Genomic DNA, 17,988 nt, shown 5'->3' with positions numbered 1-17,988 from the left:
CAACACCATCGAAACCCAACCCCGGGGTAGCTCAACAGAAACCACTGAGCTACTACCCTCCAAACCCCAGAAAGGGCTGGTATCCCAGGGGTTGGGCCTCTTCGAACGACACGTATGCAAGAATGACAAATACAACAATTGGTCCCTGACTCCCAAGAGACCCATCCTTTTCTTAGGTGACTCCAACCTTTCCCGGCTTCCGTTACTAAATCTGGAACAAACACAAGTTGTTAGTTATCCGGGTGCGAAGTTGGCTCATGCGTACCACATACTGAAAAAGAAAACCACCACTAATCTAGACACCCAACTAATAATTCTAAACTTTGGACTCAATGACAGGGAACAGGGCAACACCACAATACTCCAGAAGACGATCGAAAGACTACAGGGAACCATCAAAACCACTTTTCCATCAGCCACCGTTTTCTTTCAAGTAATTAATTACAGTAAAAAACTACCCACTAGAACCCAAGAAAACCTAGACTTTTTGAACAAGATTCTAAAACAAAGAACAAGATACATTCCTCCACTTCCTACCAGTCAATTCAAAACGACGGAGGACAACATCCATTGGACACCAGAAACAGCACAGGCCATGACCAGACACTGGCTCAACTACTTGAAACTAGACAAAACACAGTAGCAAAAATAATTAAAAAACTAAGAAGAAAAAGAGACTAAAATGAAAAAGATAACCCCCCAAAAAAATGAAGGACAGAAAAAGAACAAGAGGTTGAATTTTCTAAAAAATAATAAAATAAAAATAAAAAATAAAAAATGATATTATCCCCCCCCCGAAAAAGGGTTTTGAAAATGATTATCCGGGAAATTTTCCCGATGTGATTCTAACCCTTTTTCACCCATTTTTTACCCTAAACATACCCCCTACCTAACACCTACATCTACATCTACATCTACAAATAAATGAGTGTTAACAGCTTGAATTGGTACTTATAATTAATTTATTATATGCATGTAGAAATTTTTTGTTGTTCAATGGTGTGATGTCCACCCTGTTACCCCTCTGTCCACCCTGTTACCTCTGTGTGTGTTTTTTTAAGTTAATAAAATAAGTTCAACAAATGTTATGCATATCGTTGTGGTTAATTTTAGGGAATGAAATGGCAAAATGAAATAATTAAAAAATGGGGCAAAATTTCATTGAAATGTCTTTTTATTCTAAAAGAAATGTGTTGAAATTACCACTGTGGCTTAAAATACCACAACTTTTTTTCAAGATAATGCTCGTTAATGAACACTTTGTTAAAATACATTTGTGGGGCAAAGTGAGGGACATTTGAGCTCTTAGAAAATGTAAATATTACAATAACTGATTTCAAAACATTTATTAATTTAGATGAGAATGTCCTGTAACAGGGTGGACATTTGGCCTTTGCGTGTGTGAAGAATTTGGTCAAAATTATTGAAGAGTGATATCCTGAGGTGGAGCAATATATTTTTCTTGTAGTGTAACAAGCCATTCTTCAGATAAAATTATTAAATCATGGAAATGTTTACTTTTTTTTTTTAGAAATTTACCAAGCTGAAATGGCACCGACCTGAACATAAATAAAATGTGCAAAAGAATATTGAAAACATTTTGAACAAAATGTAGGCTACATAAAATAAATTATAAAACATAATAACATGATAACCATAGAACAGTAGAACATAAACATGAGTCTTGCTATGGTTCATTCATTTCTTTACCCGTTTCACACACCCTTTCCGGACCACGTTGAGTTGACACCATGGTTGACACATGGACACTTATAATCGGATTGACGGCTCGATCGGACTATAAAACCCTCATGTAAACACCTTAATCGATCCGATTGAGCTCGATCCGAATGACATTTCGATCGGATTGAAAGGGGTGGTTTATACCTTATGTAATCCGATCAAGAGAACATGTAAACACTTGATTGAAAACCGAAACTGAAAGGACTGCACATGTGCAATGACGTTAAATAAACATAATGAGTATAACGCGCGGAACGAGCTGTTTTTCCTGTTGAATAAAGTGTCATATTAATAAGCTTCCCGTCATTCTAAAATTCTCATTTTACTCGCGCGTATGTGAAGTGAAGCAGGACAACGTCCCACCAGTCCTTGTTGTGGATTCTCATCCACAGACGCCTGGTTTTGGCCACGGGGAGGGGCATTTTTACTTTGTGATCAGCACGGCAAAACGGTTAATATGCTATAAATTATGACCAGAGACGAATTAATATTATGTCTGCTGTTTAAAACAAATAAAGAACCAATAGAGGAGAATATTTATGCGCGAACAGCGGGAAACTCTGTATATTCGTGCAGTTTGTGCATGTCAAAAAATCAGATCCGATTTGAAACTTGTGACATATAAACGCGCACATCAACCTGATTACTTTATTTATCATTCATGTAAACACCTTGTTCAGATTCATCAATCGTATTGATTTCATTCCGATTGTGTCCATGTAAACGTAGCTACTGACGTTGGCAAAAGCGACGCATGCTCTTTTCACTTGTAAAACTCAAGGGTGTATGGGTAATGTAGTCTCTGCTCTCGGTGGGACGAATTAGGAAGCGTGCATTGTGAAGGACGCTCTGAAAAGCGACAGCGCAGCCAAAGGATTAAAACAGATGTGCAAATGAGCGTACCGGTAAGCTAAAAGCACGTTCTGGGCGCACGGAGAGGTGGCGGTACGCTCAAGAGCTATATTTGGAAGTGGCGGTACTGAGTACCGGCGCGTGCCGGCCCACTTAAAGCACTGGGTGAAACTCAAAAAATTAGAATATCGTGCAAAAGTTATAATTTTGATTATTATGAAAACCCCACATTCAAAATCTCAGAAAATTAGAATATTACATGAAATCAATAAAAAAAGGATTTTAAATACAGAAATGTCGACCCTCTGATATGTATAATCATGCATATGTGGCGTTCGGCTTACAGAGAATAGAGACACTAAATAAATAGACCAACTACGCCACCCTGGGGGCTCACTACCAGGGAATTGCCCTAGATATTTAGGAGCACACAAGGCTCACAGGTTCGTTTCGGTTGGAGTCAGGCACGAGACATGGGTGAGGTTGTACAAACAATAAAATCACTTTTATTAGCTAAAATGATTCAAGCAATCACAAAAAACAACATCACAAAAATATTTGACGTTAAACCGCCCGGACGACGGAGTATTGGGGGTCGACAGCCGAAAGCACTCAACCCATAGGGGCCTCTCTATTCTCCTGAGAAAAAGGAACAAAGAAAACCACACACACACGTGCACTCACACTGCACTCAGTCAAACACCTCCTGTGTGGCACAGCAAGCACTCCAAAGACACCACCACCAAGATGAGGAGGGCTGTCGCCCCTTCTATTCCCCGTTGCCCAGACCTACAATAAAGAACACACACAAACACATAAAACTCAAACACCACAATACACAATTTACACAATATATAAAGAAAAAAACAAAAGAAGTTACACAACCACAATTGTTGGGTCCAAATACACAGTGTTCATCTCAGAATAGTACGATGACAAACATTCTCACAGGTACAAGCACCACTTATATTCAGGGTACTCCTAGGGAATCAATTGGATAAACACATCCGAAACAAAGTCAGAAACATAACAGACCAGGTGCTTATATACATCGAAAAGACCACAAAGAGCACACTGGAGTCAAAGAAAAAAAAGAAAGTAACATTCACATGGCACGGACATAAACAATACCACCTAAGATGAAAAGCTTAAATCAACGGCTACAATAAACAGTGGTGACAGAGCAATGAGCATCAAAAGGTCCCACTAAGCACAGTGTTACATTCTAGGTAACCAATGTCGAACTCAAGATGATGAAAACATCCCCACCAGTTACCGTTGATGGTATCGAGATCGGGTGACGTCTGGGAGCCGTTAAGGCTAACTGGCATCGCACAACAGCGTTGTAGTGTCTCAGTATCTATAAACGCGAGTCAAAAAAATAGCAGTCACAGAATAAATTTGGGGTCAAACAGCAGCTTATGTGGGATCTGGATCTTCCACCGTCTCGTAACAGACCACCGCAACAAACAACCCACCACAACGTTAAACAGGCATGTGGAAAACACCTGAATCACAACAAGAAAACAGAAGAAACTCACCAGGAGTACTCGAGGTCGGAATGAGACATTAGATATAGAAGGTTGCAAACATACCTGGAACACCATCTTAACGCACCACAGAACTCATCCACTTTACCGGAAGTTTCGCGCAAGTGCAGCCAAGTGTTTACCGGTTAGTCCCCCCGTCCACTACAACAAAGGAATCTATAGTCACCCAGTCCCACAAGAATCATTGGCAAAAGAGTCGCTAACCTGCAGCTCTTACCTCTCTAGCTCTTGCACACCACACCGGAACAACAACCATGACATGACGTCACGTGTAATGCCCTCCCAGCTGACGTGCACTAAGCATATTTAAAGTCCTCATAACTAGCACTAGATCACCCTCCAGCCGGGCGTTAATAGGTAGCGCAGATGCATACTGCTACACATATGTATATATTTGTATATACACAAAATATATTAGTTTCACCTTTTAATTTGAATTACTGAAACACATGAACTTTTGCACGATATTCAAATTTTTTGAGTTTCACCTGTAAATGGTGAAAAGACCTTACCTACACTGCCATATATATGTACTGAATCTTTTACATTAGACTAGTTGATTTGTTAGAGATATATGAACTATAACTTACTTTCAGGGCTTTAAAAAGCTTTTTTGGTGATCCATCTGGATTTAGTGGGGGAAGGCAGAGGGGAGCTTGTAGCTTGATCTTCTTGCCAGGTTTCAAGAAATCACACTGAGCTACTGGTTGTGGATCAGCCTGAAAGGATATTTGAAATGTACATTATACATAAATATACATGATAATAAAAATAATTATTAAGGAAAATTGGCATATGTAGTGTTGTACAAAATACCACCAAATGTACACTGATATTTGAAACGACTAGTATATAATTATTAAATATAATAATTGTTAAAATGCTCCCCCTTTTAGTCACCCGTGACCAAACACTTGGTTTTGAAGTGACAGATGGGCCACTCTGGAGTCCATCCTGAACACACTGCTCCGCAGCAACCAAAATCGTACCCACATGGCTACACACCTCTCCATTGCTGCATAGATCCAGATAGACATTTTATCAGCGTGATAAATGCAAGTATTGAAAAAGTGTATCTAAATGCTATTGTAAAATGTAACGTTAGCTAGCCAGCCATACTTACCCTGCCATGCAGGTGCAATGCCCACTCTGGATTTCGCCGGACTTCATCGCAATAATCCAGGCGGAGTAGCTCTTTGAAAGCGTCTGACCCGCCTCGATTTCCCCGTAAACGATACAGGTATTTCCATCGGTGTGTGTTAGAATTTGTTTGACTTTTCCGGAATGAAACTAGTTAAAAATAGCTGGACTGTTTGACTACGTGTTTTCAACTGATCATCTAAGATGTTCAACTGATAATCTAAGACAGCTAGGATAATTGTTATAGGCTACATGCTAAAACAACGGAGAAAACAAACTACCAAACCATGTTTATTATTATCTCAAATAAATTTAAAGACTTTTACATATTCCGTTATAATATATATATATATATATATTGAAACTGCGATTGAGGTAAGTGCAATGAGGATTCATACTTGGAAGAATTACCACACCCCAGCTGGTGGCGGTAATGCACCATTAAAGTTAGTTGCCAACCGCCATAAAACCGAAAGAAGAAGCAATGAGGAGGCGCGCGCGCCCGCGAACATACAGCAGAGGAAGCGCGCGAATCTGTATTATTCCACCCATCAAGCCAACCGCCAGAAAGCTCTTCACGCGTCATAAGCAGCTGTGTAAAGTAAGTAGCTATGACAAAATAATTAGCTATGATGGCAAAATAAGTGTAACGTTATAAACATTTACCTTATTTTAACCAAACTGACTTTTTTATTGTAAACGTACTGTAGACAGACATTTTAGGTGGCTATCCGTCGCGATAAAGAGCAGCTTGTAAAGCGTTTGCTTTTTTTCTACAGTGTACTAAAAATTCAGTGGCTTAGAAAATATCTCAGTAATAATTAACTTTATTAACAAAATCTCTGAAATCATTTACTTGATAGTTTGATTTGAACCAAAGTCCTTTTATGCAAGACATGCCACTCGGCCGCCATTTTGGCAACGCCTCCGGGCAGCTATTTCAGACTAACAAGACCAGGCTCCTATCTAAATGAATGGGCAGAGAGTCAGAACTGCACTTTCACTGGTCACCGGGACATAAAAACTGCATGTATAGAAACAGCAGTAAAATATGATAAAAATTGCTGAAAAGGTTTGATGACTTTGCCCCGAAATAAGGTTTAAAACGCCTTTTTCCCCACAGGTTATACTTTTACTACGCATGCGCAAAGGTTCTCTCCCTCTCTGCCGTGCACGTGCTACACGATTTGACGCACAATATGTGCGCTCTCTCTAGATTCCGGGAGATTTTAACTAATTTGCGGGCATCAGGGAGCCGCTATCAATATGCGGGAGACTCCCGGAACTTCGGGAGACTTGGGATGTCTGATATTTACACAACGCATACACTGCATATCAAATCTGCCCCCTTTTCAAACAGTAACGTATTTTCCACTGTCGCAAACCTTAACTGTGCGCATGCGTCAGTGGAACCAGACGATAGGTTTTGAGGATTGAGGAAGTGGCGTGTCTATATTGTCTCTGGTTGAACATACAAAAAAAAATGTCTAAAATTTACAGTTATATTAATAAAATCACTAGAAGAATTTAGTATTTGACTAACCAATTATTTATTTAAAATTCACTTAATATATTTGTGAAATTTCTGTCAAAATATTTGAGAATGGAGAATTAAACTGATCAGTTTTTTTTAAGAACCACAAATATTACTTAATCAATATTATTACAAGAGAGATATACTTACGAAACGTTGGCAGTCCTTGAGAGAATCCAGGAATACACTAATTAAATTGTAGCAAGCATCACGATGTCTGCACATAAATGTACCTCACTATAATTAGTGGGAAGTTGATTAACCAATTTCTGTGTTTTGGATTATAGTTTCTTTGCAATCACTATTAAGCTTTTTGTTTATATTTTTAAAAATCAATTTCAAAAATCTATAATGCAAACATACAACTATATTACTGTTGCAGATATGACATATGACATACTTAAGAAGTTGGAGAAAAAGAAAAGCAGAAGTTAATGCCATTGCTCAGTTGGATAGTGATGACAACCTTGATATTCATTCAGTACCAAGTGATAGAAGTGGACTTGAAGATGGACTTGAAGAAGTTGTAGAAGATAACGGATCTGATTATGGATACACAGAGCATGTAGAATCTTCTGACTCTGAGTCTGAAATCCTGAGTTTACACCCTGACAGTGATACACCAGATATTGGCTGTGATTTAAGGATTTGGTCAACAAGTAATTCAATCACTCAAACGTCATTGAATGAGCTACTAGGCATCCTACGTAGACATGGGCACCAGCTGCCAAAGGATGCACGCACCCTACTTGCAACCTTCAAAACCGTTGAATGTCTTTCTAGATGTAATGGGCAGTACATTTATTATGGTTTAGAACAAGGCATTAGACTAAAGATTGCACAGTGCCAATCCTTTTCACAAAACCTTGAGTTGAGTGTGAACATTGATGGCATACCACTTTTTAAATCAAACAGTGTTCAATTTTGGCCCATATTGGCACAGTTTCACAAATTTGATCCTTTCATTGTTGCACTTTTCTGTGGAAAAGCGAAGCCAAGTCCTTTGGATGATTTTGTTAAAGACCTTTTGGAAGAGTTTCAGCATCTCAAAGCTGTTGGGATAGAGTATGAAGATAAAGTTTATGCTGTCAGCCTTAAGGCCTTTATATGTGATGCACCAGCAAGATCATTTTTAAAGTGCATAAAAAACCACAATGGGTACTTCAGCTGTGAAAGGTGTTTGGCCAAAGGCTCGTGGGAAGGTAGAGTTGTTTTTAACAGTAATGAGAACTTTAGAGCAAGAACAGACGAGGAGTTCAGTCAAGTACTGTATGAGGATCACCAGACAATAAAAAGCCCTCTTATAGATGCAGGCATACCTTGCGTGAGCTCTTTTGTGTTAGACTATATGCATTTGATTTGTTTAGAAGTAGTAAAACGTGTTCTAGTTTTTTTTGTCTCGGGGTCCAAAAGTGTGCCGGCTATCTGCAAGACAAAAAGATGAGATCTCAGAAAAATTAAACAAGCTGAATGGATCCATGCCAAGTGAGTTTGCAAGGCAGCCCAGGGGTTTGAGGGAACTGGATAGATGGAAAGCCACTGAATTTAGACAGTTTGTTTTATATACTGGACCAATTGTTCTTCGAAATGTAGTTTCAAGTGAAGTGTATACCCACTTTTTGACATTGACAGTGGCTCTGTCAATCCTGCTGAGCTCTGATGAGAACACACGACGTTCATATATTGCATATGCTGAGGAACTCCTAAAATACTTTGTTAGAAGGTGTGATGACCTTTATGGAAAAACATTTGCAGTCTATAATGTGCACTGCCTGTTGCATCTGCATGAAGATGCTTCTCACTTCAACTGTTCACTTAATGACATCTCAAGTTTCCCATTCGAAAATCATCTGCAAGTAATAAAAAAATTGGTCAAAAATAGCCACAATCCAATCGCTCAAGTAACAAAGCGGATGAGTGAGATTGAAAATGCAAAGAAAGGCATCAACAAGCATCAAGAGACAAGGTCATGTTTTTATATATCAACAAAAGATAAAGACCGCTGCTTTATGCTTCACAATGAAAGTTTTGCATTGGTGAAGGAAAAAAAGCAAGACGGAACTTTGGTATGTGATGTGCTGAGCCAAAGGACACAAGAGACTTTTTTAAGAAGCCATGTGAGTCAAGACTATTCAATATAGTCTATGTTCAAAGAAAACGGACAAAGACAAAGTTATTGCAATCCGAAGACCTTTACCGGAAGGTTGCTTGTCTCCCTTGTGAACAAGGGCATGTCCTTTTTCCTCTGCTCCATGGAATGGAGCTCAGGAAATGAACACAAATAACGTATGTAATATTTACTATTATTTAAAACAGTAACTGTTAGCATCATGTAGAAAAAAAAAATGTGTAGTTCTAAATTAAATAATCTAATTGTGTTTCAGGCAATGGTATACGCACGGGCTGTTTGGGTGGAGAATGGGCAGTAGATGGAAGGAGTTTTGCCATTGAACTGGATCGACACAGAGACCAAAGTGGTGCGATGGCCTCTAAAAAACGTGTCTGTGGCACATAAGCGCCTTTTACAACCACAGGAGGACTGGTTAAGCTTTGAATTTGTTAAAGTCAAAGTGACATCAGGTGATAAAAAATATTTTGAATGTTATTTCTGGCATGTTTTTACTATTTCTTTTTCAGTTAAAATACTATAATACCATAATACGTATTACTATTGCTAGTGGTGTTTGTTTTCATTCTTGATTTTTAGTAAGCCGACAGGAATGTGAAAAATATAATTACACCTCAGCTCAAACCGAAGAGGAGGACACAGTCAGTCAAAAGAGAATGAAGACAAGAAGGAAATTTGAAGATTATGTTCAAGGTAATTTATTTGGTCCTATTTAAGGACATGCATTAAACAATTAACCTATAATGTAAACAATCACATATCATAAGTGACAAATATAATATTGGCAGGGTCAGATTTGTCTGCTGAGGAGGATGAGTCCTTGCCAGACAAGAAAAAGGGTGAGTACAATTTACGTTGGCTGTGTATTAGTATTCAACGTTATCTTACTGAGATTAATTTCATTGTGCATGTTTTGTCAAGAGGATACAGTGTTGCTTCCGGTTCCTCCGCCAAAGCTCTCACATAGGGGTGAGTAAAATATAGTTAGCTGGGCTGATCCAGTGGTATAAAGTTGCTGTATGCTTCTGGTTTTGGAATTTCTTTTAACAACCACAGGACCAAATGCAATGCTGCTCCAGTTACCTGCACCCCCAGAACTGGCTAACACCACCATTAGACAACCAGAGAGTCCTGCATCTTCAGACAGTAATTTCATGTTTTTATTTATTCTACTTTACTTGCTCACAATGCAAATGGAATATAAAGTATTTTTAAGTCTGGGCTCAAAACAGTCTTTCAACTTTCCTGTTCCTTTTTCAGTTTCTGGATGTTCTCGTCCAACGCTTCACCGTTCACCCACAAGGTCTGAATCACCAGAAGCATTTAGTCCAGTGTCAGCCAGTAAGTCAGTAAACATTTTTTTACAACCCTCTACATACACCTTGGCAATGGAATCGCCATTGGCTAGTAAATTTTTTCATGTCCATGATCAGTTGCATTCTTCATAGTTGTCAATTCTCCTACCTCACTTATAGGAGCAGCTGTCTTTAAAAACCTTTTCAATGAGCTTCAACGCTGTTTTTTCTTTTTTTTTCTTCAGGATCTAGGGGTTCTCGCACACCTCAGCGTGGAGTTCGAATGCCATCACAGTCCGGGAGCAGAAAAGATCGGGCATCCAGTGAGTCCATGATCAGTTGCATTCTTCATAGTTGTCAATTCTCCTACCTCACTTATTGAGATTATTGCAGGAGCAGCTGTCTTTAAAAACGATTTCACTGAGCTTCAATGCTGATTTTTTGTTTGTTTTTGTTTTTTACTTCAGGATCTAGGGGTTCTCGCACACCTCAGCGTGGAGTTCGAATGCCATCACAGTCCGGGAGCAGAAAAGGTCGGGCATCCTCATCCAGTGAGTCCATGATCAGTTGCATTCTTCATAATTTTTAAAGACAGCTGCTCCTGCAATAAGTAAGGTAGGAGAATTGACAACTATTTCAATAAGCTTCAACGCTGTTTTTTTTTTCTTTTTCTTCAGGATCTAGGGGTTCTCGCTCACCTCAGCGTGGAGTTCGAATGCCATCACAGTCCGGGAACAGAAAAGGTCGGGCATCCTCATCCAGTGAGTCCATGATCAGTTGCATTCTTCATAGTTGTCAATTCTCCTACATCACTTATTATAGGAGTAGCTGTCTTTAAAAACGATTTCAATGAGCTTCAACACTGTTTTTTTTTCTTCAGGATCTAGGCCTTCTCGCACACCTCAGCGTGGAGTTCGAATGACATCACTGTCCGAGAGCAGAAAAGGTCGGGCATCCTCATCCAGTGAGTCCATGATCAGTTGCATTCTTCATAGTTTTTAAAGACAGCTGCTCCTGCAATAATGTCAATAAGTGAGGTAGGAGAATTGACAACTATTTCAATGAGCTTCAACGTTGTTTTTTTTGTTTTTTTTCTTCAGGATCTAGGCCTTCTCGCACACCTCAGCGTGGAGTTCGAATGCCATCACAGTCCGGGAGCAGAAAAGGTCGGACATCCTCATCCAGCAAGTCCATGATTAGTTGCATTCTTCATAGTTTTTAAAGACAGCTGCTCCTGCAATAAGTGAGGTAGGAGAATTGACAACTATTTCAATGAGCTTCAACGTTTTTTTTTTTTTTTTTTTTCAGGATCTAGGGGTTCTCGCACACCTCAGCGTGGAGTTCGAATGCCATCACAGTCCGGGAGCAGAAAAGGTCGGACATCCTCATCCAGCAAGTCCATGATTAGTTGCATTCTTCATAGTTTTTAAAGACAGCTGCTCCTGCAATAAGTGAGGTAGGAGAATTGACAACTATTTCAATGAGCTTCAACGTTTTTTTTTTTTCTTCAGGATCTAGGGGTTCTCGCACACCTCAGCGTGGAGTTCGAAAGCCATCACAGTCCGGGAGCAGAAAAGGTCGGGCATCCTCATCCAGTGAGTCCATGATCAGTTGCATTCTTCATAGTTGTCAATTCTCCTACATCACTTATTATAGGAGCAGCTGTCTTTAAAAACTATTTTAATGAGCTTCAACGCTGTTTTTTTCTTCTTCAGGATCTAGGGGTTCTCGCACACCTCAGCGTGGAGTTCGAATGACATCACAGTCACATCACAGAAGCTTATTCCCCATGTCTCAAGCTAGTACGTCCATGGTCAATATTTATTATTGTATCATTCTTTAATAAGCATAAAGTAAGATTTATAAAATACTTGACAAAAATAAATTAATGTGTTTTCTTCCACAGAATACCAGAAGTCAGTGCTTGGAAAGCTAGTTGAACTTCTAGATGAGATAAAAAGAGTCGGGAGGCACTATGAGCCCCTGAATTCGGCTGTCCATGTTGCTAGACTAGAAACCTTAGAAGAGTTTGCTCAAGAAGAGGCACGTCTCAAGGACTGCAACCTCTGGGAACAAAAGGTATGATTTATACAGAAATTGGACTAAACTCAATTAGACTAGACCCCCAAGTCTCCAAAAAGTCTAAATGATCTATATTGTACAAAAAGATGCTTTTCTCGTGCATCTGTTAACATGCACAGCTTTATATAATGTGTAATTGAGGGACACACAGTGCTCGAATTTTCGTATAGGCGTATTTTCATGCCTTTATATTAGAGGTATACTGTCCCATAATATTTTGCATGGACTCAACATGTATGGAGGAGTCAACATGACCAGTTCCCATTTAAAGGGTTAGTTCACCCAAAAATGAAAATTAAGTCATTAATTACTCACCCCCATGCTGTACCAACCCCGTAAGACCTTCGTTCATCTTCGGAACACAAATTAAGAAATTTTTGATTAAATCTGAGAGGTGGATCACTGCTACATAGGCTGCCTAAGGGAATGAAACTTGACGGCCCAGAAAGTCATTAAAGAACATGTTTAAATATTCCATGTGCCTACAGTGGCTCAACTAGTTTATCTAGCGACGAGACTACTTTTTGTGGGCCTTGAGACGAGAGTTGAAGAGATTTCCACGACGCATGCGCGAGAACTGAGAAGAGGACGTTCTTCTTCTACTACTTCTTGTTCAGTTCTCGCGCACGCGTCGTGGAAATCTCTTGAACTCTCGTCTCAAGGCCCACAAGGAAGTAATGGAATAGTCGAATAAAGTCGTTATTTATGTTTGTTTTTTCGCACAAAAAGTAGTCTCGTCGCTTGATAAACTTATAGTTGAGCCACTGTAGGCACATGGAATATTTAAACATGTTCTTTAATGACTTTCTGGGCCGTCAAGTTTCATTCCCTTAGGCAGCCTATGTAGCAGTGATCCACCTCTCAGATTTAATCAAAAATATCTTAATTTGTGTTCCGAAGATGAACGAAGGTCTTACGGGGTTGGTACAGCATGAGGGTGAGTAATTAATGACTTAATTTTAATTTTTGGGTGAACTAACCCTTTAAGCTCAATCTGGCAACAGTCAGTATATTACCAATACCATGGGTTTATTCATAATGTATTGAGTGGCTTTTCATGTGTCATGTACAGGTGTCCCAGCTCTCAAAGGTGGGAGGGAGGAACGATAAAGACTGCGTCCATAAAGTGATGGACAGGTATTAAACAAATGTCACATGCTCAGAATATAGAATGTAATTATGCAGTTACATTTTTACTCATTGCCTGCTCTGTTTGCCCTCCTCTTAGCACATAGAAAAGCAAAAATGCGGAAAGAGATGATTCATTAGGAATATTGCAAGCATAAAAGAATATTTGTAGAATGTAGGCATGGACCTCACCCTATGATTTTGTGCATGTATTCTCAGGCTTTTCACCAACAGCCTAATGGCATCTTTCAACATGAAGGGGCGGGGTAGCAGTGAGAAAAAAGCCTTCCAGGATACCACTTTTTACTCTGTGGAAAAGGTAACTGCATTTTTCATGTTTATATATATATATAATTTAGCTTACCAATTGCATTTCTTTTGGAAAGGTATGCAAATCCATGCAATTGTCAATTGATTAAATGTAAATACAATGTGTAGGAGCCTTGATGTAAGACGGGGTTTATTCATGCACCATCTAATATATTTTCTTTTGCAGCTGCAGTAATGAAGTGTAGTAAAACTGCCACAGAAGTTGAAATCAGGGCTGCTATGGCTGAGACACTTAAACATGCTCCCGGGAGAGCTGGAGGTGGAGGTCGCAAAGTGTGAACATTTGTAGTGTACATTTTAGAGTTGTTTTGTGTTGACTCTTGGAATGTGCTTTTGGAATGTGAAATCTGTGTTGGTTACTGGTTTATTGCACTATTTTAAAATGTGTTGTTTTAATAAAGCTATTCTAAGCTAACTCTTTAAAGCTTTGTTTCATTCATATGTTAATCTAAAATGTTATTGACATATTGTGTTGGACTTGAGAATTGTCAATAGGCATCGAGTAAACGTTGAAGATCGACCTGTTTTCAACGTTGAAAAGTCGGACAAATTTGACATCTTTTCAATTTTCATTTTCAACCTTCAATGGACCGTAATTAGACGTTGAAGATTGACCTGATTTCAACGTTGAAAAGTTGGACAAATTTGACGTCTTTTCAATTTTCATTTTCAACCTTCAGTGGACCGTAATTAGACGTTGAAGATTTACGTCTATTCAACATCTAATAGACGACTTTTTGCTAGCTGGGAGGGCATTCTCAAGGTCGGACATCCGGGAATTTTACTCCTATAATGCACTGCGCGCGCATAGCAACACGGCGAAGGGTGAAACAAGCGCCCGCCATTAAGCTACACGAAAGCGGAAGATAAACAAGCGCAGAGAATAATGCCTAAAAACTATACATTTATGCAGTTAGCCTTTATTGGCTTTTTTTTGGAAAAAACAATGTCCCTCACTGACATTGTACAAGCTGTGCCACTGACAGACAGCTCATTACAGCCACTTTGTAACACAGTGCTTTTGAATGAACAGTTTTTTTTTTTTTTAATTAATAAAAAATCGATTATAGTTAATGTAATCGATGCTTGATGGGTATTTAAACATGACTGCAAGTGTAGGACACATGGTATGTACACATGGTGTTCATACCAGGGGATTTGATAGGGTGGCCATACGTCCGGATTTTGTCTGGACAGTCCGGATTTTAAGCCCCTTGTCCAGCGCAGCCTCAAGCCGGACACTCATTTGTCCTCCTTTTTAGAGTTGCGCTGAATTGTTTAAAAAAAGTTAACCTATAACAATCCCGCACATTGATAGCGGCTCCCTGATGCCCAGAAATTAGTTAAAATCTCCTGGAATCTCGAGCCGTGCATGCGAGACAGGACATAACGTATGTGCTCCAAACCGTGCAGCGCGCGGCAGAGAGCGAGAGACCTTGCGTGCCCTCAGCACCCCCGCCCCCACTTGTCAACAAAATATATGTGTCCTTCTTTTTGGTGTTATGGAAATAGCCACCCTAGGATTTGATGAGGTAATTTGTATGTCTGGATACTCGAGCCTGGGCCATGCTTTTGGTTTGTTCTCCCAGGACTCAGCTGGATGCCGATGGACAATATTGTAATGCTAAACCTACAAGCGACAGCTTTCTGTGGTACCTGGTCAATGCAGGCGCTAGGAGACTGTCTATATATTGATAAGACATTCTGTAATAGAAGAAGAAGATCTGTATTCATATAGCTGATAGCGCCTTTCACAGACATGTAACGTTAGCTAGTCACAAAGCGCTTTACATGAGTGTTTTATTACATTCACTTCTCACCACCGACATACATTCGCATACACAGATATCATTCATCATTAATACAAAGTATTCCGTTGGTATCCATAACTGACATAATCCACAGCAAAACTTCTGTGAATAGATACCTTTTTGATTTGCCTCGGGCTTTGCCTTCGGTTTGTTTTACCCTTCAAACACGGCGGCTGCGGCGGCTGTTGCTATGCAGGTCACATGATTTGTGACGTAACGTCGACCAAGAGAATGTTACTGAAGAACGAGCAGAGAGAGAGAGAGAGCCCCGGCCGTACGCACACCTTCAAACTCTCTCTCTCTCTCTCTCTCTCTCTCTCTCTCCCCTGCATTTGAATCAAAATCACTTGAGAATTGACACGATGGTAAAAGATCGGAAGACCGAAGTTTCACGTGGTGGAGCATTGTGTAGTCTACGTGTGATACAAAATGATAAACGTTAATAATTTAAGCATAAGCAGCACTGACGTTAGCCAATCATAACAGTGGGCGTTAACACTGAACTCTTAAAGGGGAAACACCTCCAAAACAGACTGTTTGAATCAGAGGTGAGAAACAGGGTGGGAAAAGGTCATAAATCACTATATTTTTGTACAAAAAACTATAGTAATACTATAATTGCACCTAAGGGAACATAATAAAACAAAACAAAAAAACATGTCATGACCCCTTTAAAATTATGATGCTTTTCCACTGTTGGAATAAATGGACAGAATTTAGTGTCCTGAAAGTTAAACTGTCCTGTTGTTTTATCTTTTAGGTAATGGACAATCGGAGTGAAGCAAAAAGAACTTCCATGGCTTTGTTAATTGTACATTATTATTTCGTGCTTCAAAACTGCTTTAGATTATCATTTGTTAATGCAGTCTTGCACTGTCTTTCATATGTGAACCTGAAACTGTCACAAATGTATTTCTGTTTTATTCAATTAAGACTTGGACCTTGAAAACGACAGTGAGGTGACTGACATTGAGTTAACCCAGTTTAGTCAAAGTCTCCTGCCAGTCAAAAAACGTGTTGTATGTGAGAACTTTAGTCGCATCTTATTTTGAACACATTTTACATTAGTGACAACACAGCTTAGCGTATAAACATGTACATTTCTCTCGATCTGAGTTATTAGTTACAAATATTGAGCTTATAATGTCTGTCATTGCTCCACCAGAAAGACCTAAAAGTACAGCCAGCTGATTTTATAACTAATGCATTATTACACTGTGATGTGATTTACTGTTAATATTTACACTTCCATGAAATGAACTTTTTATAACTTTAAAAAAAACTTCTATATTATGTTTATTATACTTAGTGAAGTTACATTAAAGGTGCAATTTGTCTTGCATGGTCACAAAACAAACAGCCATCTTCCAGACGGAGAATTAATGAGCCATTCTCTAGGCCATCTGGGAGAAACGAAAAAGGCATAGTATTGTTTTCTTGTTTAAGAAAATGTATTCTGAGATTGACCTAAAACTCTTTGAAGAAAACATTAAAGATGTTGATAACAAGTTGATCTGCGTAAGTTGTGACATAAAAAATATGTATTTATGTGTGTATATATCCATCTATCTTTCCAGTGGCGCAAAAAGTGGGTATGCGCTATATACGGCGCATAGGGGCGCAGCATCATTGAGGCGCCAAAGCGATGGTTAAAAAAAAAAAAAAATTATAAGTTATATCAATTTATATAAAAGTTAAATATAAAAAGTTATATACATTTTAGAGGACTAACAGGCTAGAGTAGGCGCCGGCGCCCACATAAGATTCCATCATAGAATTTATTTTGACATAGAGTAATATCAAAGAGTAATATCGTGAGCGGGCGGAGGCGCGTGAGCGCTGAGTGAGCAGCACAGGAGTGAGTTGTCGTTGAAACTCGAAAAAGATGAATAAAGCAAAAAAGCGGTCGGGGGCTAAAAATAGAAAAAGAAAGAGGGAAAAGGAGATGGCATGTCAAGTGATGCGACAGCAGCTAAATAAGTGGATGGTGAAAGGCAACAGGTAGGATTTAAAATGTGACGTCAGTGCTTGGAGGAGGCGTGCAAATATTCATGTTAACATACTAACGTTTGCTAACACTGGGAATGTAGCAGCCAGAGCTAGCTAGCTTAGAATCTGCAAAACCGTGGTTGCTGTGCAGAAAACTGAAAAATATAAGGTAGCTGTAACAGTGTCTGGTTGTGCTCCCTTTTTTGTCACTAGAGGTCCTCGTTATCACGGTGTCCTTCACTATTTACTTTATTTCCCAGCATTCTGTCTGTCACTGTCAATCATCAGTTCATTGCACTCAGCTGTTCTCTGTCATCATTGTTCCCAGCTGTTCATTGTTAGTCTTGTTAGATCTGTGTATATATTCCCTGTCTGTGTTAAGGCGGGCATACACTGTGCGATGTCT

General features: G+C 39.3%; 1 protein-coding gene across 2 annotated transcripts; it reads left to right on the top strand.

Annotated features, from left to right (window-relative positions):
- The first annotated feature begins 11,115 nt into the window (after nucleotides 1-11,115).
- Nucleotides 11,116-13,760, top strand: LOC143742524 (uncharacterized). Of its 2 annotated transcripts, XM_077235411.1 has the most exons (6): nucleotides 11,116-11,206; nucleotides 11,343-11,408; nucleotides 11,551-11,837; nucleotides 11,958-12,044; nucleotides 12,149-12,321; nucleotides 13,672-13,760. In XM_077235411.1, the coding sequence occupies exons 3-6, from the start codon at nucleotides 11,723-11,725 to the stop codon at nucleotides 13,720-13,722; spliced, it is 426 nt and encodes a 141-aa protein (XP_077091526.1). In that variant the 5' UTR covers nucleotides 11,116-11,206; nucleotides 11,343-11,408; nucleotides 11,551-11,722; the 3' UTR covers nucleotides 13,723-13,760. The 2 variants fall into 2 exon arrangements, with proteins under 2 accessions (XP_077091526.1, XP_077091527.1); XM_077235412.1 differs by lacking the exon at nucleotides 11,343-11,408 and having other exon boundaries at nucleotides 11,127-11,206.
- The last annotated feature ends 4,228 nt before the right edge of the window (nucleotides 13,761-17,988 follow it).

The sequence above is a fragment of the Siphateles boraxobius genome, unplaced genomic scaffold, assembly GCF_051911475.1.
Source record: "Siphateles boraxobius isolate OS27281-9 unplaced genomic scaffold, OSU_SipBor_1 19, whole genome shotgun sequence".
In the NCBI taxonomy this organism is placed as follows: domain Eukaryota; kingdom Metazoa; phylum Chordata; class Actinopteri; order Cypriniformes; family Leuciscidae; genus Siphateles; species Siphateles boraxobius.
Note: the sequence above shows the minus strand (reverse complement) of the source record. Positions and strands in the feature narration are given on the sequence as shown.